This window comes from Tupaia chinensis, unplaced genomic scaffold (genome assembly GCF_000334495.1).
Source record: "Tupaia chinensis unplaced genomic scaffold, TupChi_1.0 Scaffold000624_1, whole genome shotgun sequence".
NCBI lineage: Eukaryota > Metazoa > Chordata > Mammalia > Scandentia > Tupaiidae > Tupaia > Tupaia belangeri.
In genome coordinates this window covers 401,032-428,864 of record NW_006160144.1, presented here as the reverse complement: position 1 = coordinate 428,864, position 27,833 = coordinate 401,032, and the positions used below count along the sequence as shown (strand labels likewise).

Below are 27,833 nucleotides of genomic sequence, written 5' to 3'. Positions count from 1 at the left end.
AAGAGATTTATGCTATAGTGCCCGTGTCTCCAGGGAGACAGAAAGTGAGAAATCGCCCCCAAGGGGTGCAATCCTTTCTCATATAATCCCTTCTCCATTCTCCTCTTGGAATTTTGGGCACACATGCACATGCACCCAATATGAGTTTTGAGCTGCTGGGTCCTGAACTCAAACTGGGGTCATCTATGTGGGAGTCCAGCAACGTAACCACTATGCCATCTACTGGTCTCCATAATAAAAACTTTTAAAGAAAGATTTTTTTTTTAATGATTCTATCTACCGAAGCTTTAATTTGGAAATCATCTGCTGCTTTATTCACAAAGCCTATCATGAAGCTTTAAGAAGTACATTTTAGGGAACCAGCAGTTAGCATAATGGCTATGTCGCTGGACTCCCACGTAGTCGACCACGGTTCGCATCCTGGACCCAGTGGCTTAAAACTCACGCCGGGTGTGTGTGCATGCATGCCCAAGATCCCGAGAGGAGAATGGAGGAGAAGGGATTGCGGCGTGACCATCCCCCCTGGGGGGTGATTTCTCGCTTTCTGTCTCTATGTCTCTCTCTGTCTGTCTGGCGAGCACACGCGCCCTACAGCAAAAACCTCTCAAAAAAAAAAAGAAGTACATTTTATAACCTGGAATTCCATACAGAGAAAATTCTAAAGGTTAAATTGTGTATTACATAAAAGAGCAGAAAAAGGAAATTGGAGAGCTGAGAGGGAATTTAAAAAATGAATGTTTGTTAAATCACTGTAGATTGCCAGCATTAACATTCTTAGGTGCAAACAATTGGATAAAGTGAACATATTGATGGCATTTCATTTTTTAAACTTAAAAATAACTTGGGAATTTTCTAGGAAACTTTAAAAATCCTCTTTGCATTGAATTATGACTTTTGCTGCCTTGGTAAACTTCTGTATCACTTACTTGTGTATGGCCTGATTTATGTTTTTTATAGCTAATGGAAAAGTCTATAAGAATAGATTACTGGATGGTTTGAAGTCTCTTGATGGTAAGTGAAAAACATGAAGAAAAACTAGAAGAATCTAAGACATAAATATACTATTTCCTAGATATTAAATTATGACTCTTAGACCAATTGACTTAAGTATTGATGCCATCCCCATCTTCCTATGTAGGTAATTTTGTTAGCAAAGTATAGCCATATTGGGTTTAAATTTTTTCCCCATATTTGGCAAAAATGAAAATAGCAAAGTCTGTGTCTGAACAGGGAAATTACTGAGGGAATTTATGAGTTGAGAGCATTGATTTTATAAAGATGAGCCCACTTATTAGTGAAATAATTCAATTTTACTTTTTCACTGCTATGAACTATTAAACAGTGACTTAAAATTTATATTTGATAATTCTGTTACCACTGTGTAACTGAGCAAAGAGGTTCTGTTTTTAACTCTATTATTGACCTTTTTTGTCTTATGGAGTCTAGACATTCCCCCTGAAAATTATGACCTTTAATATACAGAAATTAAGAACTTTGGAGTATCAGATCTTACTCACATTCCTCTTGTTTTTCCAAGGAGGGATTATTGATGTCAATAAACTTGATTTAATTTTAAAACACATGGGATGGAGCCTAACAAAAGAAGAAATTAAGGATCTACAATGCAACCTGCCCAGTGATGGTAAGCATTTAAGATATTTTTAAATTATTCAGGAAAATCTGGGATTTTTGTAGAATCATAGACTAAATGTTTATTAGGCATAGGTAGTCATTTTTTCAAGTACAAAAGAGTCTAGAAGGCAATGAGTGACTAATTTTTGTCTTTTATATCATTTTCATGAGTTCACAATGCAATTTATTTCACCTAAATCCTAAGCAAAGATTGAGATTTCTTCTGGTTCACTACCAGATCAGCAACATAGAGGAAAGAAAAAAAAATAATGAAGAGTGAAAACACAACAAAATTAAAAGTTAGAGCAAAATATATATAGAAAATGACAGTGAGAAAGAATGTTAAGGGTGGAGAATGATTTAAATGCTACCTGTAATCCTTCAAAATGATAATTTCTGCAGGGTAGCAGGTAGAATGGTTATTAAGGTGCTGGATCCCCACACGGCCAACTGCAGTTCAAACCTCAGATCCAGTAGCTTGAAAATCACACTGGTCATATGTGTATGTGTGCCAATAATCCTGAGAGGAAAACACAGGAGAAGGGACTGTGGTGTGGCCATTCCCCCAGGGGATGGTTTCTCATTTTCCTTCTCTCTGTCTCTCTCCTGTGAGCACACATGCCCTATGGCAAAAACCTAGGAGAAAAAAAAAAGAGAGAGAGAGAGAGAGAGAGAAAGAGAGAAAAGAAGTAGAGACCATTACTGACATAAATAGTGTTAGAATCTTTTCTTTTCATATTATTCTTAAGTCTCATGAATATTTCTTTTTATTATTTGCATTTCTTTTATAGTCAATGGGAAAGTTGCGATGAGAAAGTTGTTTAGTGGATTAAAAGCTTTTACAGGTGAGTTAGAAGTTGCTATGTAAACAAGACCCTCAGTCTTTGTGCAGTAGTGTAGTTTTAAATAACATTTCCTAAAATTCTGTTCTTGATTTATAAACTTTACCTTTTAACAGTTTCTATTAAAACAAGTGCTTCTAATATCCTACAGTTTGCTTTTATATATAATACTAAATATCTATAAATTACCAACAACTTTAAGTTTTCTTGAGGTTTTAACAGTATCATTCCCTGACACATAATTAAAAGACTCTCAAATCAGAATAGATCAAGTAATGCAAAATAACTTTTTTATTGTCAGTATCAAGAACAAATAGCATAATTCAGAACAAAATAAAAAATATGTACTACTCTCTGGTAAAATGCATAAACAAATTAATTCTAATATTTCTCTTAACCACTTACATAGGTAAAAGTTACTTTCCTCTACTTTGAGTCATCCTCAGAATAAGAAATCATACTTTTCAGAATTTTTTAAACAAAAAAATATATTTTATATATTATTCCTCTAGAGTCTGTGTGTGTGTGTGTGTGTGTCTGTGTGTGCGCGCGCGCGTGTGTGTACACACACATATATGGGTCATCGGAACAGTCATGATGCATTTTTGCATAGAAAAACATTGTGGCTTTTCCAATGACCCAATATATATGTATATATAGTCACTATGTTTTTGAACTTTCTTAAATTAGGAAGAAACTTGTTTAACATTATTACATTGTTGTTTGAAATAGTTATTCTATAAAATTCTTTAATAATAACATTTTACATTTTTCACAGGGCAAAAGATTGATGTGCAACATATACCTGAATTTTTGAGCAACATGGGAGTTGAGCTAACAAATAAAGAACAAATGAAGTTAATAAGTAAGCTGCCAGTTGACGGTAAGCTATTACATGGCTTTCTTGCCTTCCAGAGGACTTAATTTTATGGGGCAATGAGAGAGGTTTTTAATTATTCTTTGCTTGGCATTTTAAAAAGATACTCTAAACTATTAGGATAATAAAGTTTAAGTTACATAAATACCCTTTTGCTCATTTTCAAAAAATAAAAATTTGCCATAGGGCATGAACACTAGCTAGAAAGAAAGAGGGAAAGTGAGAAAATACCCTCACAGGAAAGATGGCCATGCCCTAACCCCTTCTCCTCCATTCTTCCCTCAGGGTTTTGAGCATGCACGCACACTTGCCCAGCATGTTTCTCAAGTCACAAGGTCCTGGACTCGAGCCATGTAACTCCCCCCACCACCACCATGTAGGACCAAGCTGCCCAACCACCATGTCACTGGCTGACCCCCTTTTGCTCCTTTTAACAGGGGCCATTAGGGACTAAGTAAAAGTTTTAGTGTCATTTGCTCTAGCCAAACAAACAAACAAACAAACAAACAAAACTACACTAAGAAAGAAATGAAGAAAAATGATGGGTGGAGAATTGTATGAGAGAGGTCAAAGGAAAAAACAAACATCAACATAGTAGTCTGTTACGTGTTTAAAATTGAATAATTTGTCATAGTTTTCATTTCCAATCTTCTTTTTTTATTTTTTATTGGAGGATAAGATGGGAATATATTTATTTGGTAAATAACACAAATTCTTCCTGAAATTATAGAATATATGTACCTCTCTATTACCCTCTGCATCACATTTTGTTTGACATAAAATGTACTTTGCATTGTAGCTTCTGGGAAAATATATAAAAATCGATTGTTTGATGGTATGAAGTCTTTTAAAGGTAAGTAACAAGTAATGTGAGATTTAAGGTTTAGAATTATATTATCAAAGCTAACTAGCAAGCCACCCTTTCTATTAATTAATTTTTAAATTTAGCTCCTGTCATTTTAAATGTATTTTCCTATATAATGTCCTGATTTTTTTATCTTATAAAAAAATCTCATAGTAGTTTTTAGGTTTTATTTTCTTCTCCATGCACTCCCAGCCTACATTTACTTATGCTTAAGCTTCAGAACGTTTTAAACTTAAGTCCTTTCTACATCATCTTTAGTAGTGTAAAGACATAAGTATATATTCTTTTTTGTTAATACAACTGTCTATTTTAAAGTGCTCTTTACTCCTAAACTGTTTTCATACATGAGTAAATCATGTGTAGAGTAATTTCAAAGTTACACTGGAAACTGGTACTAATTTTCTGGCAAGAGGAAATTCTCGAAAATTCCTCTCTCCTCTACATTCGATAAGTGTCTTTGGATTTAGGTGAGAAATCTTCTATAAACGATTTCCTGGGTATACATTAATAGTTTCACCAAGATAAAGTTTAATGTTTTTTAATACAATGTTCATCTAAAGTTAATTATTAATGTTTATAAGTAGTATTAATAGTACTGACAAAGGGATTGTACTTTACCTTACTCTGATTTTTTTTTTTTTTTTTTTTTGGAGAGGTTTGTGCTATAGGGCGTGTGCACTCGCCAGAGAGACAGAGAGAGACAGAGAAACAGAAAGCAAGCAATCACCCCCCAGGGGGGATGGCCACACTGCAATTCTCCTCTATTCTTCTCTCAGGATCTTAGGCACTCATGCATATGTGCCCAGCATTAGCTTAAACCACCGGGTCTGGGACTTGAACTGCAATTGACTACATGGGAGTCCAACGACATAGCCATTATGCTAACTGCTGGTCCCCCCTTACTCTGATTTTTAAAAATTTTACTAATAAGATATTTTAATATAATAATATGAAATTAGCATATATGTAATTTTTCTCACTCTGTCTTTTTTCTAAGGAGGAAAAGTTAAAAGAAGCAAAGTGGATGATGTTCTAGGTAACATGGGAATCAAGCTCACAGAAAAAGAATTTGACCGCCTAGCAGATAATTTACCAGTTAATGGTGAGCACTTTGGCTATGACTATGTCTTTCTACAAACCTCTTGCTTGTAAACTTTTATGTGAAAATTTTTGAAATAATGATTATTTGATGTCAAAAATAAATTTGAGTACCTTAGGATGGAACCAATTCCTGAAGTACAAAAAAAAAAGAAATTCTACTTCAGGCCAGCAGATGGTGAGATGGCTAAGGCACTGGACCTCTGCATGGCCCAGTACAATTTGAGTCCTGAACCTGGTGGCTTGCTTTTTCTCTTTTCCTCTCTCTCTTTCTGTCTCTGCTTCAGTCTAGTCAAATAAAAAAAAAATGATAATGATAAATAAAATCATTCTTTCAAAAATCCTGCTTCATTTTTTGTTGTATATATTTTAGGTATACAATATGATATTTTGATATACATATACATGGTGAAAATTCTGCTTCATTAAAAATATTTAAAATTATCAGTGTGTTTCATTGTTGCTACTGTGTGTTATGTTCATTATTTTCAGAGGATCCAAGATATTTTTCCAGGAAATAGAACATAGGATAAAAATTGTACACATTAAATTTAAAAGTGACTATATCCTCACTAATCCTTCATTCCTAACTAATATAAAAAGAGCTCATTTGCTCTTTTAATTTTATATGTTCTCCCTGGGTGATTTTATAAACTCTTACTTTTTAATAATATCTATTTACTTAAGATTTATGAATTTATCTTCTTTCTAGTTTGTTCCTCTGGCCTTCAGACTATTTAATCCTAAATCTTGTAAGGCATATGTATTTTAGTCATCCCAAACAACTGTCCAAAATGCAATTTCCTTTGTCTTACATATTCCACATCTTCTAGAACTGATTCTTACTTTATCCTACCTCATCACTATTCCAAAATTCTGTATCCAATTAATTACCTTAGACTACCAAATATTTCTTAAGCCCATTTCTACTCTTTTTATTTAAATATATTTTACTATATATATTTGAGGTTTACAGCATGAAGTTATGGCATACAGATTGATAGTAAAATGGTTAACATAGTGAATCAAATTAGCCTGTCATCTCACATATTTACTTTTTTTGTGATGGAGCAGCTAAAATCTACTTACTTAACAAAAATACCTAATACCATTTTATTAACTGTAATCCACGTGTTATACATTAGATCCCTAGACTTGTTCACTGTACCTATCTGTTACTTTATATTCTTTGTCCTGCAACTCTTTATTTTTCCTCCTGCTTCTGGTTACCACTGTTTTATTCTCTATCTTTGTATATTTCATTTTTTTTTAGATTCCACATATAAGTTAGATCATGTAATATTTTTCTTTCTATGTTTGGCTTATTTCACTTAGCACAATATCCTCAAGTTTTATCTGTGTTAAAAAGCGTGATCTCTCTTTTTTAAGGCTGAATAATGTTCCACTGTATATATTAATACCTTAATTTCTTTACCTATTCATCTGTTGACAGACACTTTCATTGCATCCATAGCTTGGCTATTATAATTAATGCTGTGGGAACCAGCAGTTAGCATAATGGCTATGTCGCTGGACTCCCACGTAGTCGACTGCAGTTCGCGTCCTGGACCTGGTGGCTTAAAACTCACACCAGACGCGTGTGCGTGCGCGCCCAAGATCCTGAGAGGAGAATGGAGGAGATGGGATTGCGACTTGACCATCCCCCCGGGGGGTGATTTCTCGCTTTCTGTCTCTATGTCTCTCTCTGTCTGTCTGGCGAGCGCACACGCCCTATAGCAAAAACCTCTCCAAATAATAATAATAATAATAATAATAATAATAATAATAATAATAATAATAATAATAATAATAATAATAATAATAATAATAATAATAATAATAATAATAATAATAATAATAATAATAATAATAATAATGCTGCAATAGACATAGGAGTGAACATCTTTTACTTTTGTCTTTTAGATATATTGATTTCATCTCTTCTGAATATATACCTAGAAGAGGAATTGTTGGTTCATACAGTAGTTCTATTTTTAATTTCTTTAGAAACCTCCATATTGTATTGTATTATATTTTTAAGGATTTATTCAATTTTTTAAAATTATTATTACTTTAAATCTGACCCCAGAAAGTGAGAGAGAGAGAAAGTGAGAAAAGAAAGCAAGCTGCGAGGTCCAAACCATGATCAGCCAAGTGGGAGTCCAGCACCTTAACGACCATGCCACCCCTCCTGTCAGCCCCTCCATATTGTATTTTATAATAGCTTCACCAATCTACATTTGCACAGTGTACCAGGGATCCATTTCTCCATATCTTTTCCGACATATTTTATCTCTGGTGTTTTGATAATAGCCATCCAAACATTTGCAAAGTGATGTCTCATAGTGGTTTTAATTTGGATTTCTCTGTTGTTTAGCAATGTTGAGAACCTTTTTATATACCTATTGGCATTTCGTTGTTGTTGTTATTTTCTTATTGTCAGAGGACACGGGCACTCACCAGAAAGAGAAAAACCCCGGTGTGGCAAGGTCACACCACCGTCCTTTTCTCCCCATTTCTCTATCCTGTCAGGATTTGGGATACACAGAGACACATGTACCCAGCATGTTTTTAAAGCTGCTGGAGCTGAGATTTGAACCACAGTCGGCCATGTGAGACTTGGCTCCCTTAACCTCTATCCTGCCAGCCCATTCCATTTCTTTTTTAATTTATTACCAGTTTCTTCCCTCATCTACACTTTATTTCCTACTGTTATCATTTACAAAGGGAAGATAGATTAAATGCTTCATTCACTCTCTTGGGTCATAGGGAAAGTCATGACACATTTTTGCATAGAAAAAAATATCATTTGACAACCTAATATTTATTAATTTTCAAAATAATTGTTTTCTACTATATTAAGGCCCTGGACTCCCACATGGCTGACTATAGTTTGAGTTCCAGACACAGAGAAGAAGGGATTGTGGTGCGGCCATTCCCCTTAGGGAGTGATTTCTCACTGTCTCTCACTCTGTCTCTCCAGTGAGTGCACATAGTAAAAATCTTTCTAAAAAAAGAAAGAATGCATCTCTATGAATTCATGGATTTAAAGATATTTTGTAGGTTTCAGCTTAATCCAGTTTTTTGTTCGTTTGTTTGTTTGTTTTGTTTTGTTTTGTTTTTAGTGAAGCTCTAATAGTATATCTTTGGGCAGTGTAATCTCCTAGTTGGATTCAAAATCATTTAACAGAATACTAATAGCCTTACCAAGCTTCCTTGCTACTTTGTTTCAGGCTCAATTGATTCCAAAACTGGACTCAGCCATCTCTTCAAAAGACCATGGTTTCTTTCAGTGGGAACATGTATTTTAACACTATTGTCAGGGCTGGTAGGTGGCATGGTAATTAGGGTGCTGGACTCCCACATGGCCATTGCAGTTTGAGTCCCAGACCTGGCAACCTACTTTCTCTATTTCTTGATTCTCTTTTTATTTATTTATTTATTTTTAGAGAGATTTTTTGCTATAGAGCATGTGCACTTGCCAGAAAGAGAGAGAGAGACAAAGAGCAAGAAATCAAACACCATTCCCCAACTCCCAGCAAGGATGGTCATGCCGCATTCCCCTCTCCTCCATTCTCTTATTGGGATTTTGGGCACATGTGCACACACTCCCAGTGTGAGTTTCAAACCATCTGGTCTGGGACTCAAACTGCAGTCAACTACATGGGAATCCAACAATGTAAGCATTATGCCAAATACTGGTCCTAGAACTTCCATAATCTTTTCTGGTTGCCAGTGACTTTATATTTTGTAACTCTTCAACCATTTGGCTGTATAACTTACAGAGAGTATTACAGAGGCAGATGTTGAATTTCATCTCCACTATCAGGTGGTCTCATAAAGAAGCAAAATGTCCAATATGAGCTTATTATCTTAAAGATATAAAAGTGACTGGGAATGTTAGCTAGCTCCTAAAAAATTATGAGGAAACCTCAAAACAAATATTAAAACATAATTAATCAGGCCATCCCATAGCCTGGCAGTTAAGGCAGCTGGATTCCACATGACTGAGCAATTGCATCTTGAACCTGGTGGTTTGAAAAAACACATTGGGCATATGTGTGTGTGTGTGTGCCAAAAATTCTGAAAGAAGTGAAGGTGAAGATACTGTGGCATGACCATGTCCCATGAGTTGCTTTCTTACTTTCTCTCTCTCCCTCTCTCTGTGTCCTTCTGGTGAATGCATGGGTCCTATGGCAACAACAACAAAATGCAACCATAATATTTGATAAGACTACACTTATTAATTATGCACAAAATTTAAATTAAGGTCACAAGCATGAAACTATAGTAAGTGGGTTAATTCAGGAACATGTTTTTGAGCAACATCTGAACAGGCGTTATCACATAAACAAAATCGTATGTGCTAACTTCCAGGACAAATAACACAGTGTCAAAGGAGAGGGGATTGCCTGTGAGTTAAAATTAATAATAATAATAATAATAATGCTGCAATAGACATAGGAGTGAACATCTTTTACTTTTGTCTTTTAGATATATTGATTTCATCTCTTCTGAATATATACCTAGAAGAGGAATTGTTGGTTCATACAGTAGTTCTATTTTTAATTTCTTTAGAAACCTCCATATTGTATTGTATTATATTTTTAAGGATTTATTCAATTTTTTAAAATTATTATTACTTTAAATCTGACCCCAGAAAGTGAGAGAGAGAGAAAGTGAGAAAAGAAAGCAAGCTGCGAGGTCCAAACCATGATCAGCCAAGTGGGAGTCCAGCACCTTAACGACCATGCCACCCCTCCTGTCAGCCCCTCCATATTGTATTTTATAATAGCTTCACCAATCTACATTTGCACAGTGTACCAGGGATCCATTTCTCCATATCTTTTCCGACATATTTTATCTCTGGTGTTTTGATAATAGCCATCCAAACATTTGCAAAGTGATGTCTCATAGTGGTTTTAATTTGGATTTCTCTGTTGTTTAGCAATGTTGAGAACCTTTTTATATACCTATTGGCATTTCGTTGTTGTTGTTATTTTCTTATTGTCAGAGGACACGGGCACTCACCAGAAAGAGAAAAACCCCGGTGTGGCAAGGTCACACCACCGTCCTTTTCTCCCCATTTCTCTATCCTGTCAGGATTTGGGATACACAGAGACACATGTACCCAGCATGTTTTTAAAGCTGCTGGAGCTGAGATTTGAACCACAGTCGGCCATGTGAGACTTGGCTCCCTTAACCTCTATCCTGCCAGCCCATTCCATTTCTTTTTTAATTTATTACCAGTTTCTTCCCTCATCTACACTTTATTTCCTACTGTTATCATTTACAAAGGGAAGATAGATTAAATGCTTCATTCACTCTCTTGGGTCATAGGGAAAGTCATGACACATTTTTGCATAGAAAAAAATATCATTTGACAACCTAATATTTATTAATTTTCAAAATAATTGTTTTCTACTATATTAAGGCCCTGGACTCCCACATGGCTGACTATAGTTTGAGTTCCAGACACAGAGAAGAAGGGATTGTGGTGCGGCCATTCCCCTTAGGGAGTGATTTCTCACTGTCTCTCACTCTGTCTCTCCAGTGAGTGCACATAGTAAAAATCTTTCTAAAAAAAGAAAGAATGCATCTCTATGAATTCATGGATTTAAAGATATTTTGTAGGTTTCAGCTTAATCCAGTTTTTTGTTCGTTTGTTTGTTTGTTTTGTTTTGTTTTGTTTTTAGTGAAGCTCTAATAGTATATCTTTGGGCAGTGTAATCTCCTAGTTGGATTCAAAATCATTTAACAGAATACTAATAGCCTTACCAAGCTTCCTTGCTACTTTGTTTCAGGCTCAATTGATTCCAAAACTGGACTCAGCCATCTCTTCAAAAGACCATGGTTTCTTTCAGTGGGAACATGTATTTTAACACTATTGTCAGGGCTGGTAGGTGGCATGGTAATTAGGGTGCTGGACTCCCACATGGCCATTGCAGTTTGAGTCCCAGACCTGGCAACCTACTTTCTCTATTTCTTGATTCTCTTTTTATTTATTTATTTATTTTTAGAGAGATTTTTTGCTATAGAGCATGTGCACTTGCCAGAAAGAGAGAGAGAGACAAAGAGCAAGAAATCAAACACCATTCCCCAACTCCCAGCAAGGATGGTCATGCCGCATTCCCCTCTCCTCCATTCTCTTATTGGGATTTTGGGCACATGTGCACACACTCCCAGTGTGAGTTTCAAACCATCTGGTCTGGGACTCAAACTGCAGTCAACTACATGGGAATCCAACAATGTAAGCATTATGCCATCTGTTGATTCCTCTCTCAATTCTCTCTGGTGAGTGCATGTGCCATATTTCAAATTAAAAATAATAATAGATAAAATTAAAGAAATAAGTAATTTTAAAAATAAAGACTACTGTCTGGGCACTCATAAACAATATTTTCTTAGGACAGTTATTAGTAAAACATTGTCCAATTTTTCAGATCAGGGCTATCTATTATAGTCTATTAATATATCTGTAGACAGACTGGAGTCCATGATGCCCAGACTTAGATGTAATATAGTATTAATAAGCATTGGGAATGCTTTTCTGGGGAATGCTTTAAAATACATATAGTATATTGATTAATGGAGATGTATAGTAAGTTTTGAAATCAGAAATGTGAATTCCCCAACTTGTCAAGATTGTGTTGGTTATTCTGAGTTTTTATATAATTGTAGAATAAGCTTGTCTATTTCTGCAAGAAAGCTAGCTGGGATGTTGGTAAGCATTGTGTTGCATCTTTAGATTAATCTTTGGAATATTGTTATGATATATTTATTTTTCTTTGATTTATTTAGAGTGTCTTTAATTTTTTTCAGCAATGTTTTGTAGTTTTCACAATACAAGCTTCAAACTTTTTTTTATTACATTCATTCCTAAAACACTTTGTTGAGTGTCTTTAATTATGTGTTTTTATTATAAAAGGGTGTTGAATTTCATCAAATGCTGCTTCTATTTGGATGATCTTGTGGTTTTTGTATTTTATTAACATGGTGTATTACACTGATTAATATTCATATGTTGAACCAACCTTACATTTCTAGGATATATCCCACTTGTCTTTTTATATATTGCTAGATTTAGTTTATTAATATTGGTTTAGAATTTATAAATCTAAATTCATAAGGAATATTGCCCTTTAGTTTCTATTTTTGTGATGCCTTTGTTTAGTCTTGTTCTCTCAGTAAAACTAGCCTCATAGACCAGAGGAGTGTTCTGTTGTCTTCTCTATTTTGAGGAGTTTGTGAAGGGATTAATTTTTCTTTAAATATTTGGTTGAATTCACCAATGAAGCATTGTCCTGGAATTTATTCGTGAGAAGTTTTTTGATTATTAATTCAATGTCTTTACTTCCTGTGGGTCTATTTGGATTTTCTATTTCTTGCTTTGATTTCAGTAATTTGTGTCAATTTTATCTAGATTATCTAATTCATTGGCATACAATTGTTCACAGAATCCTTTGCCATCATTTTACTTATGTATTATTCAATTGCCTATTTATTATACTCTGTATCTAAATACAGGACATGATATTAAGATATTTAGAATGACTATGTAAATTTTTTAACCCAGCATTATTCAGGATGCCTTTCTTTTATTTCTTAAGTTGTCTCTCATTTTTTATCCACGTAATTTCTCCTCTTGCTCAAAATATACCCCTTTAAAGATGTCTTATCTGACTTCCTGGGATTGCAGTTAGGTGTACCCAACACAGTTGACTGTTTTCACAAAACTTTATATCAGACTCCAAATCTAACCTCTGACCTTGGTGGTGAAGAGTGTCTTACTCATCTTTCAAAGCCCATTGCCTTGGTCTTGTGAACAGTACACAGTAGGTTTGCAACACATACTTAATGGATAGACAGGTAAATTATTGAATGAGTGAATGAATGAAGAGATAAATTAAGAGATAAAGAGTGGAAAATCATTCTAAGATAGCCATAATATGTTAAAGAACTTCAGGAAAGAAGGAAAAATAAATAAATTCATTTCTTTCTAATTTCTTAAAAAATCCCTAGCTGAAATTTCTAGCTGTGGTGGAAGTGTGACTCAATCAATCTGACAAGAGTCACTATCTAACTATAATACACTTATAAGACAAGATGACTTCCAAGCTAGAAATGAGCACATTTCCCCTTGACTACACTCTGTTACCAGGAACAGAGTGCCTTCTACTAATATACTATAAATCCCTAAAATGTAGTCATTAAAACTAAAGAACAATTAAAAAATAGAGAATTTACTTGGGATGGAATCTATTTTATTTTATTTAGACATTTTCTGTGTCTGTGACATTGATTGTGTTTTAATCATATCTTTTCTTACAGCTACTGGGAAGGTTAATCTCAATGAATTGATGGATGGAGTGAAAAATGTCACAGGTGAGAAATGGGTTGCTATAAGTCCAAGACTCTAAGTCTTAATACTATTTATTATTTCGTTGTTGTTTATTCTCTTTTATTCTTATTTGTGACTAATAGTACAAAACTGCACTTAGAAAAAAAATAAAATTGCACTTTGTATTATCTACATTTTATGAATAAATCTTAAGTGCTCTTTGTTAATAGTAATATTTTATACTCTGCAATATTTTCCAGTAGTATGGCTTGCTACTTTATGCATTAAAAATAATTACAGATAGCACAGTAAATTGTGAAGTGACGTTTCTGTAGAGATACAGGCAGTTTCATAATTTGGGTGATAACAAGGTCATTACATAATTAAAGAATTTTTTAGATTGATTAAAACAAAACAAAATGATGCTGAAGTTAACTTTGGAAGATTACACAGATTGTAATAGTTAAAATATGTTTTTAGAAATAATAAAAAACTAAAAATTTTAAAAAGCTTATATACTTTGTTTTGTGTGTTATGCTTGAGTATATCATTATGAAATAAATGAATTTACTAAGATTAAGGGAAAAAATCCTCTTTCTCTGAATCCCATTAACTGAATGATCTTCTTTCTGCCTGTGTTTATCTGGCAGTTGAGGTTAATATTGATTAGTCATAATTATTTAATTTTTTTTTTTTTTTTTTTTTTTTTTGCTATAGAGCGCATGCAATTGCTGGAGACAGACAGGGACAGAGACAGAGAGAAAAAGTGAGAAAGCATCCCCTCATAATGGATTGTCTTTCTACATCCCTTCTCTCCCTTTCTCCTCTCAGGATTTTGGGTACACAGGCATGCATACCCAGTGTGTTTTCAAGCCCCCGAGTCTAGGACTTAAACCAGACAGTCAATTATGTGGGATCCAGCCACCTTAATATCCACATCATCTGCTAGTCCCAGTGATAGATAATTTTTTAAAAATATTTTCTATGGGCCAGCAGGTGGCATGGTGGTTAAGGCACTGGACTCCCACATGGCTGACTATGGTTTGAGTCCCAGACCTGACAGCTTGTAAATCACACCAGGTACATAGGTGTGCATGCCTTAAATCTCGAGAGAAGACTGGAGAAGGGAGGTGGTGTGGCCATCCCCTTGGGGGGTGATTTCTCACTTTCCCTCTCACTGCCTCTTTTTGTCTTTCTCCAGCAAGCACACTCAAGCAAAAACCTAAAAATAAAATAAAAAAATAATTTAAAAAAGGTTTTTCAGTCACTAGACAATGCATAAATTCCTTTTTTTTTTTCTGTCTCTTTTGAAGGAGGCGAAGCAAATATCAGAGAACTAAAAGACGTTCTAGAAAGCATGGGGATGGAGCTCACAGAGAAGGAACTTTCAGAGTTGGTGAAAAATCTGCCTGTTGACAGTAAGTATTTCACATAGCAGCATAGTCTTTACAGAAGTTGGCACTATGTCCTTATTTTATTAGAACTTAAATAATTCTCATTTGGGTAGCCAAGAAAACTTAAGAACAAATTACCTAAGTAGGCTTTAATAGGCAATCCTGACTGTGCCACTTAACTAGTGGCCCGTTTTTAAGTCAAAATAATGCTTTACACAGAAAAAAATAAGGTAGTACAGATGGTCTTAAAATGAAAAGAAACGGGCTAGAGGGTGGTGCAGCAATAAGACATGACACTCTGTGAGGCTGACCCACATGGGTTGTGTATGGAGACCTCCCGAGCACGCTGGGCATTCATATGCCTGTGATCCAGGTCTGGTTGAGACTGAAGTTGAACTGTGGCATCAAGACGCTATGGGGGTATTACCTCTCTGTTTCTCTTGCTCATAAAAGAAACAAATAAGCTTGAAAATAAATGTTTTTATTAAATATAAGAAATAGCATTCATCTGAATCTTTTCATGTAAATTGTCTTCTCAGGAAAAAATATTTTTTAAATATTCTGGTGAATAGCTTTTAATAAGTATGCTTATATTTCCGGATATAGTAGTCCACCCTCATTGATTATTATTTTTATGTATTTTCTCTCTATTTTATGTTATTATTGAGGAGAAAACCATATGCTTTCTTCCCCCATGTCACTAATATAATCCATCTCTTTTTAAATTTTTTTGAGATATTTTTGCTATGGGGCTTGTGTGCTTACTGGAGAGACAGAAAGTAAGGGGGTGGTGGGGGGGAATGGCCACACGACAATCCCTTCTCTTCCATTCTCCTCTCAGAATTTTTGGCACACAAGCACACATGCCCGGCATGTTTCAAGCCTTCGGGCCAGAAACTCAAACAGCAGCCAGCCATGTGAGAGTCCAGCAAAGTAACTGCTCTGCCACAGGCTGGCCCCTATAATCCATCTCTTTAATCATTTTGTCTACTACTGGTTTTTCAAGCTTTATTGAGATAAAATGTATGTACAAAACATTGCACATATTTAATATATATGTTTCTAATAGTTTAGACATATATATACATCCATGATAATATCACCATAATTTAGGTACTAAATACACCTCCAAAAATTTCCTTGTGTTCCTTTGTGCTTTGTGTGTATCTAAACAAAATATTGCTGTTCTTCAGTTTTTGTTGGCAGAATTTGAAATTACTCAAATTTAAAATAAATTACTGGAATAACACTTGACATGAGATCTCTCCTCTTAACATATTTTAAAGGGCAGGATTCATATTGTTGGGTATAGATACTATATTGTATGACAGATCATTAGAACTTACTCGTGTTGCATGACCGAAACTTTATACTCAGCAATTCTGTTTACTCTTCCCCAAATGCCTGTTAACCATTATTCTATTTTCTGTTTCTATGAGTTTGATTTTAGATACCTCATATATATGGATCATGTAGCCTTTGTCTTAGGACTGGCTTATTTCACTTAGCATAGTCCTCTGGGTTTATTTTTGTTTCATAAAAAAGGAAGGATTTCTGTCTTTTGAAAGGCTAAATCATATTCCACTGTGTTTATGTACCACATTTTTTTTATTCATTCACTTATTTATGGGCATTTGGGTCCCCCCAACCCCCTTATCTGGCTATGGTGAACTAGGCAATGAACATAGGGGTGAAGATAACTCTTCCAGATTCTGATATTAATTCTTTCAAGTATGTACCAAGAAGTGAGATTGCTGGGTTGTATGGTAGTTTTACTTTTAATTTTTTGAGAAACTTCCCTGTTGTTTGTTTTGTTTTGTTTTGTTTATTTTGGGGGTTTTTTTGAGAGGTTTTTGCTATAGGGTGCATGCGCTTGCCAGAAGACAAGAGAGACAGAGAGACAGAAAGTGAAAATCACTCCCCAGGGGGCATGGCCACGCCACAATCCCTTCTCCTCCATTCTCCTCTCAGGATCTTGGGCATGCACGCACATGTGCCTGGAGTGAGTTTAAGCCACCAGGTCCAGGACTCGAGCTGCAGTTGACTACATGGGAATCCAGCAACATAGCCATTACACCAGCTACTGGTCTTGAAACTTCCATATAGTTTTAAAGTGGCAACACTATTCTGCATTCCACCAAAAATATATATTACTAGGAATCCATTTCATTCTTTTATCTGGAAACACTTTTTTTTTTTTTCTGGAGAGGTTTTTGCTATAGGGCGCGTGCGCTTGCCAGACAGACAGAGAGAGACAGAGAGACAGACAGACAGAAAGTGAGAAATCACCCCCCAGGGGGGATGGCCACGCCACGATCCCTTCTCCTCCGTTCTTCTCTCATGATCTTGGGCATGCACGCACACGTGCCCGGCGTGAGTTTCAAGCCACCAGGTCCGGGACACGAACCGTGGTCAACTACGTGGGAGTCCAGCGACATAGCCATTACACCAACTGCTGGTCCCTGGAAACAGTTTTCACAGCCTCCTTTCTGCTTCTTCTGTTTTGGATCAAAAATTACCAATGAGACTACCCAATTGAAATTTCTTTTCTTTGTATTTTTGGCTTGTGAAGAGAGAAATATAAAAAAGTCTTTTGGTTCAAAATGGACCTCAGAGTTCAATAGACAAATTGAGCTCAGACATGAACAAGGAATGTATTCTGAGCTCACGCATGCCTTGGAGTATACTCTAGTACACACCTCCCTTTGGCACTACACCCTAAGCTAAGACATCGGAAGAATTGCACATATGTGTCAAGGCCAAGATTTATCAGACTCCCATTTCCCATTTCTCCTTAACTTTCGTGTACCTCATGTAACTTATGTAACTCCGTCACAGATTTTATTACTTCAGCAGAACTTTCACTTCAAAAAATGCTAATTGTCTTGTAGTCATTTACAACTTTTTATTTTTTTAATTTTTAATTTTTAAATTTTTTTTGGAGAGGTTTTTTTCGCTATAGGGTGCGTGCGCTCGCCAGACAGACAGAGAGAGACATAGAGGCAAAAAGCAAGATATCACCCCCCGGGGGGATGGTCACGCCACAATCCCTTCTCCTCCATTCTCCTCTCGGGATCTTGGGCATGCACGCACACGCGCCTGGCATGAGTTTTAAGCCACCGGGTCCGGGACGTGAACCACGGTTGACTACGTGGGAGTCCAGCAACATAGCCATTACGCTAACTGCTGGTTCCCAATTTACAACTTTTTATACATAAAGAGACTTGCTCTCTTTACTTTTGGGAAAACTGATTCAGTTCTCTGGCTCAGTCTTTTCTGGGTTTGCAATCCGCATGGAATCCCAAATAAAGGTTTTATTTCTTACAAAGTCAATGTTTGAAATTCAGTGTTATACTATTTATTGTATTTTGTATCTCCCCTATTCTTGGTTTATTTATTTGTTTTTAGTTTTTTAAGAGAGACAGAGAGAGGGAAAGTGGGAAATAGGGAAAGTGAGAAATCACCTCTAGGGAGGATGGCCACATCACAATCCCTTTTCCTCCATTCTCCTTTCGGGGCTGTGGGCATACACACACACATGCACCTGGCATGTTTCAAGTCACCTGGTCCAGGACTCAAACCCTTGTCAGCCATGTGGAAATTCAGCTCACCCACCAACCACTTACTGGTCCCCCTCTCTCTTGGTTTTACCTCATTTCAATAGAGTACATAATTAAGTAACTTCCTTAAAAAGTGTATAAGGGACCAGCAGATGATGTAATGGTTATATCACTAGATTCCCACATTGTTGACCTTGGTTCAAGTCCCAGATCCAGCGACTTAAAACTCACACCAGGTGAATGTGCATGCATGACCAAAATCTCAAGAGGAGAATGAAGGAGAGGGATTGTGGTGTGGCTGTCCCCCAAGGATGATTTTCATTTTCTATCTCTCTCTCTCTCCAGTGAATGCACATACCTCATAGCAAAAAAATCTCTCTTAAAAAATATAAATAAATAGTAACTTTTCTGATTCTTTACTGCTTTAAAAATAATTTTTGTTGGGCACTCAATATCAAGTGCAGTATAAAAGTAAGAATTATGGACTATAATAAATTTTCTCTAACTTTGGAGGCATTTCTTCAGTGTCGTTAGCATCTAATCTTGCTCAGTTTTTTTTTAAAGATTGGGGGTTTTTATCCTTAAAAAGAGAGATTTCAGGACCAGCAGTTGGTGTAGTGGCTATGTCGCTGGACTCCTATGTAGTCGACCACAGTTTGAATCCCAGACCCAGTGGCTTAAACTCACGCTGGGCGCGTGTACGTGAGTGCTCAAGATCCCGGGAGGAGAATGAAGGAGAAGGGATTGCAGTGTGGCCATCCCTCCCTGGGGGGTGACTTCTTGCTTTCTGTCCCTCTGTCTCTCTCTGTCTTTCTAGCGAGCGCACACGCCCTATAGCAAATCCTCTCTTCCTCAGCTCAGGATGAGTAGGAAAGGGACCCTTAGCTGCCAGATGGATTTTATATGGAATGTCCAGAAGCATAAATTTTTCATAATATGTTTATTAACTTCCTCAAGAGATAAGATCCCTGAATTTTTGCTTAAGGGCAAAAATGCCTGAACAACTCATGAGAGAAGTGGTGTGGTAGAAGCAGGAACATAAAACTCGAGTTCGTCCAGGTTTTGGGAAAAGCAGGAACATAAAATTCAACTTGGCCCAGTTTCTGGTAGAAAGATTTTCAATTAAACCTCATGTAGTAGTACCTCTTTCTCTGTGATATTCTTTTGAACAACCTAGATCTTCCTTTCCTGAAATTTGTCCTCCAAAATTTTAGACTTCAACTGTTAATTTATCATTAACATATTTCTAAATAATTTCAGAAACGTATGGCAACTTTTCATGTATATATTCCCTACCTTTCATTCTTTTCACGTGTGGGAGTTTAGTGTATTAACATCATTTTCTGAAGTTTTTAGGAGGGAAGAAAGATAAAACATGGTGAATAATATTTGAACTAGAGTTCTGTTTATTGAATTTCTTACGTTTAATATAATATTTTAACTGTCAAATAGTTTACATGCAGTAAGTATACTATTGGAAAGTATGAAGATAAATAATAAAAAGAACATTTGCCTACTTTAAGCTTAAGAAATAAATATTTTAAATAAATTTAAAATAATTAGTATACTTCTCCCAGATAACATAATCTTTCCTCCTCTAAGAAGGGAGAAATTTTCTGTTTGTCATCATTTATTTTCTCATTTGCTAAGTATACATCATTACATACATAGTTTTTACTTTTGCATGTTTCTGAATTTTATGTAAACGGAACTTTATATACAAAGAGTATCTGTGGCTTCCTGGGTTTGCTAATTATTTCTTGTGATATTCATCTGTGTTGATGTTTGCAGTTTTATTTTTCACTGACACATAATATTTCTTTGTAAGAATTCCCACAATTTATTTTTTCAATTCCTTGGTAAAATTTGGGTTTGTTATATTTTACTGCTATTACAAATAGTGCTGCTATAAATATTCCCAAACATGTCATCTTATATACATGGATAAGCTTCAGTATAGCACTGGAACTCATGGGCCAAATTCACCTTGCCACCTGTTTCTGTAATAAAGTTTTACTAAAATACAGCCATGCACGTTCATGTAAGTATTGTCTGGGGCTTCTTTTGTACTACAAAGACAGGTCTGAGTAATTGCAACACAAATCTTATGACCCACAAAACCTAAAGTATTTGCTTTCTTGCCCTTAACAAAAAAAAAATTTCCCATCCCTTGTCTAGGGTCTATATTCAGGTTACCCAAGAGTGAGTTTGCCTGGATGTATTTTGGTTTTATTGAACAATGTAATTTGTTTTCCAAAATATTTGAACCAATTTACATTCCTTTGGAATGTATTATCAGACAGACTGTTTTATGTTGTGGCAACAAACATCTTCGAAACTTTGGTGATATAAAAGAGTAGAGGCTTATTTCTTGCTCAAAATACATGTGCACTATGGGCCAGCAAAGAGATTCTACTCAGCATAGTTATTCAAGGATTCAGGTAGCTGCCATCTCAAATATTAAAGAATTCTTCAGGGTGTCAAGTGGTAAATATGCTAGATCAAAACTTACCATGCACAAGTTTATACGCACATTTTGTTATAGGGTCACACCCAACCACAAGGGGACCAGATTTTATGATCCTACCATAATTTTAAAAGAGTACAGAATGCAGAACATTTGATAAATAGCACTAATGACTGCTGCTGACTTTCTTTACTTCCCAGCCAATACTTGGTACTGTCAAACATTTGTTAATCTGGTAAATGTGAATGGTGCTAATCTTTAATTACTAATGATGTTCATCTTGATGAACAATTTGTGTTTTTTTTTTCTTTTTTTTTGAAGGACCAATGTATATCTTTTGCATAATTTCCAATGGGTTTACTGCTGTTTTTCTTACTAATTTGTAAGAGTTCTTTATATTTTAAATCAGTAGACAAGCAAACATCCTGTAAAAGGCCAAAAAGTAAATACTTTAGGCTTTACCGCTGCCATCGTAACTACGCAGCCCTTCTCTTGTAAGAGTAGCCATAGTCAATATGTAAAAAAAATAGGCATGGCTGTGTTCTAAAAAAAAATCATTTATAAAATCAAGAATTGAGGAAGTTGCTCATTGGTCATACTTTACTTACCCGTGTTCTAGATATTAGGTTTCCATTGGTTATTGTGTTTAAAATATATGTTCCCAAAATATTTTATTGACTTGATTCTGTACTTTCATTCTGATGCAGAAAAGTTCTTAAGATTTATGTAAATTTTCCTTAAGGTTTGTATTTTTGCATTTTGCTTTTATGAAATCATAAAAATATTTTCCTGAGACCAGCAGTTGGCATAATGGTTACGTCACTGGACTCCCACATAGTTGACCGCAGTTTGAGTCCCGAACCCAGTAGATTAAACTCACACCAGGCACATGTGCATGCATGCCCAAGATCCCAAGAGGAGAATGGAGGAGAAGGGATTGCACGTGGCCATTCCCCTGGGAGGTGACTTCTCGCTTTCTGTCTCTCTGTCTCTCTCTGTCTTCCTGGTATGTGCATGCGCTCTATAGCAAAAACCTCTCAAAAAACAAAAATTCTCCTTTATTTTACTCTAAAAGTTTTCAAGTTTATTTACTTATCATATTTTAATTTTCAATCTCCTGAAATATCAATTATTTTAAAGTTCTTTTATTTTTGTTTGCTTTGTTTTTTATAGATAGGGTCTCTCTATGTTGCCTAGGCTGACCTAAAATTGTTCCTACCTTAGCCTCTTAGTAGCTGGGCTATAGGCATGTGTCACCATGCCCAACCAATTGTTTTTTAATTTGTAAATCAACTATCTAGTCAGTCAAAATTACTGGCCTCAAAATCTAAAACCCTATTTTTATTTCTCAATTCTACTAAGAGATTTCATTCTGGGATATAATAGAAAGAGAAAAAGAATAGGGAACCAGCAGTTAGCGTAATGGCTATGTCGCTGGACTCCCACGTAGTCAACCGCAGTTCATGTCCCGGACCCGGTGGCTTAAAACTCACACCGGGCGCGTGTGCGTGCGTGCCCAAGATCCCGAGAGGAGAATGGAGGAGAAGGGATTGCGGCGTGACCATCCCCCCTGGGGGGTGATTTCTCGCTTTCTGTCTCTATGTCTCTCTCTGTCTGTCTGGCGAGCGCACGCGCCCTACAGTGAAAATCTCTCAAAAAAAAAAAAAAAAAAAAAGAATAGATGTATACTAAAAGGGAGTACAAAGAGAAATTATGGAAATGAAAGTAGAAATGAAAGCATTCATTTCAGCATGGTAGAGGGCTAATATTTTATTTCTTTGAGTCCCAAAGAAAGGTAGACTGGCCACATTAGGAACTTTCCTACTTTTATTCTTTACAGTGAACTAGAAATAATAAAGTCAGAGTGTCTCTCTAAAATTATGACATTTGTTCTACGTTAGTGAATCTCTAACTCATATATTTCTGACTTGAATTGTGACTTTTCTTACAGATGATGGGAATTTCTACCAGAATAGGTTGATGGATGGTGTGAAGTCTCTTACAGGTGAATGAAGAACATGATGAAAAGCAATTGGGCTTGATAACATGTCTTCTACTTACCACTTTTATATAGTCATTGAATTGTCAATTCTTCAAGACTTCATATATATTTATAGTACACATTTATTTCCCATTACATACATTTTATAGTTGTGCCTCATCTAGATCTACTAACATTTTAGCAGATGATAATCTTATATATTCGACACTGGTAGAAGTCTCATTTTCTACTAGGATCTTCAAATTATTTGCTTAGTATAAAAATAAAGATTAAGTCTGAGCAACGAATACCAAAGGAAATGATTAACAGATAGGAAGTCTGTATGGGAGCTGGACAAATTAAATTGAGGATCAGAGAAGAAAATAAACTCTATTTACTATCAGAAATATTATATTATGTATTTTATTGTGTATTTCCCTAATTAGATATAAAACCCTTAAAAAAAAAACTTTTGCTATGAAAACTAGTTCCCATAAAATAGGCTCAGCAAAAGCGGTTCTGCTTTTACTGTGTTGTCCCATTTTGGACATTTTGAAAATGACCTCAATTGACTTCGATCCTCATACTAAAAAACAAAAACAAAAAAACTTTACTACCCTGAAAATAGTCATATTTTTCACATTTTGAGTCATTAAATTTTGGTTATGAACATTTTTCCCCCTAAGGAGGGCAGGTTGATATCAATAAACTGGACACAGTACTGAGAAACATGCGGATGAACGTGTCAGAAAAGGAACATAAAGACATGGTAAAGAATCTACCAGTGGATGGTGAGTATTTAAGATTTAATTGAGTCTCCAAGGGTATATGGGTTTAAAAGTTTTTAAGAACTTCTAAAATTTTATTTGGCAATAAGGACACATTTAGAAAATCTTAGAGAAAAATCAAAACTAAAAATTAAAAAATAACTTGTAAAATATTCACTTACATCACATCAATATCATTCACTCTTTTATGCTGAAAATTGCTGAGAATATAGCAAAAAATATTGACACAGGAAAAAAGAAAAGTAAAATAAATTAAGGACTGAGGACAGGGAAAGGCAGTTGGTAGATGTATAGTGGCCATATTTTCCTTAGCCTTTCAAAATGGAAAGTAAAGTGGACAAAGGGTAAGAGGTAATAATAGCCTATATGAAATGCTTCTTTTATTTATAAGTTCCATAGCTTTTAGCTCTCTTTATTCCTAGACCATACTTAGGCTTTAGTTCATACTTAAATATGGAATTAGATTTTGAAATTCAGGAAATACTGAATTAGAGCCAATTGTGGTGAGTCATAAAGTAAATCTCAGCTTAAGAAGTAGCCAATATTCCAAAGGAGTCAGTAATGTTTTCATGGGATATTCTCTTGATTATCTTCCCATTCCTGATCATTTTCACTCTCATTGGCTGTTTTCCTAGATAAGCTCTTTATCTGAAAATTTTTGTTCAGTTATTCATGTATTTTCCACAACACTGGAAAAAGTCATTCAGAATGTGTATAAATTTTTGTCAGCTTATTTACTTGTAGTGTGAGTTTATACTAAAAAATTGTAGAGACTAATTATAGATGTCAGACTACCAAATTTTATCAAAGGAGGCTGTATTTTAACACAAGCAGTCATATGGAATTACAATAGAACCTCACTATCCTCACTCCCTTTTTCTGTTTTTGAGTTGTTTTTTTTTTTTTTTTTTTTTTCAGAGATATTTTTGCTATAGGGTGCATATGCTCACCAGAAAGACAGAAAATGAGCAATCACTCTCTGGGGAGAATGGTCACACTGTAATCCCTTCTCCTCCATTTCCCTCTAGGGATTTTGGGCGTGTCCGCAAATGTTCCTGGCACCTCCCTCTGTTTTTTAACTATTAAAACTCTGGCATTAAGTGAAATTGAAAACAAATATAGTCTTATTTGGCACAGCATCCATCCAAATAACTATCTTTATGTACTTTGTTTAACTTAAAAGTCAAGTAAAGTAGGCAAATATACAGACCAGTAGAACAAAATAGAATCCAGAAGTAAATCTTTGCCTGTATGATCAACTGGTCTTTGGAGAGAGGGACAAGAACACACAATAACAAGTGTTGGTGGGAATGTTTGACAAAAGTGCCAAGATTCTTTAACAAGTGTTGGTAGGAAAACTGGATATCAACAAGCAAAAGAATGAAGTTGGGGGACCAGCAGTTGGTGTAATGACTCTGTCACTGGACTCCCATGTAGTCAACTGTGGTTCAAGTTCTGGACCCGGTGGCTTAAACTCATGCTGGGTGCGTACACATGCATGCCCAAGATCCTGAGAGGAGAATGGAGGGAGAAGGGATTGTGGTGTGGCCATCCCCCCTAGGGGTGATTTCTCACTTTCTGTCTCTCTGTCTCTCTCTGTCTTCCGGTGAGTACACGTGCCATATAGCAAAAACCTCTCCAAAAAAAGCAAAAAGAAAAAAGAACGAAGTTGGATCCTTAGCTTCCACCACATACAAACATCAACTAAAAATGGATTAAATGCTTAAAACTGTAAAACTCAGAGAATAAAAGCTTTGTGACATTTGGTTTTACTTTCTTTCTGGATATAATACTAAAAGCACAAGAAACAGAAGCAAAATTAGGTAAATGAATATATACTATACTTAAAAACTTCTGCACATTGGATGATACAATCAATAGAGTTAAAAGGCAATCAGTAGAATGGGAGAAAATACTTGTAAATTATGTATCAAGAAAGGAATGACTCCTACAACTCAACAAATGCAAAATGATCCACTTTAAAAGTGGACAAAGGACCTAAAGAGACATTTCTCTGAAGAATATATGTATGTCTGTGTGTGTGTGTGTGTGTGTGTGTGTGTATTAAGTCATTGGAAAAGTCATGAGCATGGTCATCCCCTCTAGGGAGTGTGTATAATGTTTCATGACTTTTCCAATGACCCAGTAAATGGTCAGCAAGTGCATGAAAAGATGTTCAATATGATTAATCATTAGAGAAGTGCACATCAAAATGACAGTGCACTATCACTCTATCCTCATTAGGATGGCCACTATCAGAACCAAAGCATAAACAAAACAAACAAACAAACAAAAAAGTGATTAAAAAGTTTTGGTAAGGATGTAGAAAAATTGGAACTCTTGTGTTGTTGGTAAAAATGTAAAATAATACAAGTGCTATATAAAATAATATGGAGATTCCTCAAAAAATTTAAAAATAAATTATTATATAATGCAACAATCCTACTTCTGGTATATATATCCAAGAGACTTGAAATAAGATCTCAAAGAAGTGTTTGTAGGCCAGCAGGTGGCATGATGGTTGAGACATTGGACTCCTACATGCCTGATAATAGTTTGAGTCCCAGACCTGGTGACTTTCTCTCTCTCTCTGTCTCTTTCTCTCTCTTTTTCTGTCAGTCTCTCTCTGGTGAATGCACATGCCCTATAGCAAAATGAAAAACTAATAATTATAATAAATAAAATTAAATTAATTCTTTAAAAAAGAGGTGTTTGTATTTTTATGTTCATTTCAATGTTAATGAAATTTAAAAATAAATAAAATTTCAACATTTCACAATAACCAAGAGATAGAAGCAGCCCAAATGTCCATAAACAAATAAATGAAGAAAATGTAGGGATCAGCAGTTGGTGTGGTGGTCAAGGTGCTGGACATTCCCACATGGCCAACTGCAGTTTGAGTCCTGGGTCTGGTGGCTTGCTTTTCCACTTTCCCTTTTCTCTTTCTCTCTCTCTGTCTCTCTCTGGTCAAATTAAATGAATGAATAAATAAAACTGAATAAATAATAAAAATATAGAAAATGTAGTATATACACACGGTTGAATATTATTTAGCCTTTAAAAAGAAAGGGATAAAGAAGGAATTCTATTACGTAAATGAACCTTGAAGATATTATGCCAAGTGAAATGAGTCATTCACAAAAAGGCAAGTACTCCATTTATATGAAGTAATTCTATTTATATGAAGTATCTAATGTAGTCATACTTAGAGAAACAGAAAATAGAATAGTGGTTGCTAAGGGCTGGGAGGAGGAAATGGGGACTTGCTGTTGAATGGTAGTTTCAATTTTTCTAAATGGAAAAGTTCTAGAGATCTATAGCACAACGATGTGAATATAGTGAGCACTACTAACTATATACTTAAAATGGTTAAAATAGGAAATTTCCCTTGTGTATTTTACCACAATTAAAAATTTAAAAATCAATTGAAGCAAATGTAAAAGCTTGAGTTTCTGGAGAAGTATATATATATATATATTTTTTTTTTTTTTGAGAGATTTTCACTGTAGGGCGCATGCGCTCGCCAGACAGACAGAGAGACAGAAAGCGAGAAATCACCCCCCAGGGGGGATGGTCACGCCGCAATCCCTTCTCCTCCATTCTCCTCTCGGGATCTTGGGCACGCACGCACACGCGCCCGGCGTGAGTTTAAGCCACCGGGTCCGGGACACGAACTGCGGTTGACTACGTGGGAGTCCAGCGACATAGCCATTACGCTAACTGCTGGTTCCCTGGAGAAGTATATATTTAAGGTGAAAATAAGCATGTCGTGGAGAAACAATATCTTTATTAGAATAGTTAGTATATACCCTAGCTAACTGAAAAAAATATATATATATGTAGAAACATCATGGGAAAGAACATCCCCTTAGATGTCCTATCAAATAGTGTGAGTTGAGTGAGTTCAAACCCAGGCCAAAGTTACCCTCATTATGTATTGTTAGAAAAATAGAGCTACTGGTAAAAGCAAGATTCAGTTGAATCTAAC

General features: G+C 35.4%; 1 protein-coding gene across 1 annotated transcript in view; it reads left to right on the top strand.

Moving 5' to 3' along the window:
• The window catches only part of LOC102485237 (uncharacterized), a 134,260-nt gene that overhangs the window by 59,547 nt on the left and 46,880 nt on the right, over window positions 1-27,833 (top strand). The window contains exons 16-25 of the mRNA XM_027775988.1: window positions 958-1,011; window positions 1,538-1,642; window positions 2,424-2,477; window positions 3,253-3,357; window positions 4,151-4,204; window positions 5,214-5,318; window positions 13,646-13,699; window positions 14,969-15,073; window positions 23,028-23,081; window positions 23,744-23,848. Coding sequence (XP_027631789.1) covers window positions 958-1,011; window positions 1,538-1,642; window positions 2,424-2,477; window positions 3,253-3,357; window positions 4,151-4,204; window positions 5,214-5,318; window positions 13,646-13,699; window positions 14,969-15,073; window positions 23,028-23,081; window positions 23,744-23,848 — 795 coding nt within the window. The remainder of the gene's footprint in view (window positions 1-957; window positions 1,012-1,537; window positions 1,643-2,423; window positions 2,478-3,252; window positions 3,358-4,150; window positions 4,205-5,213; window positions 5,319-13,645; window positions 13,700-14,968; window positions 15,074-23,027; window positions 23,082-23,743; window positions 23,849-27,833) is intronic.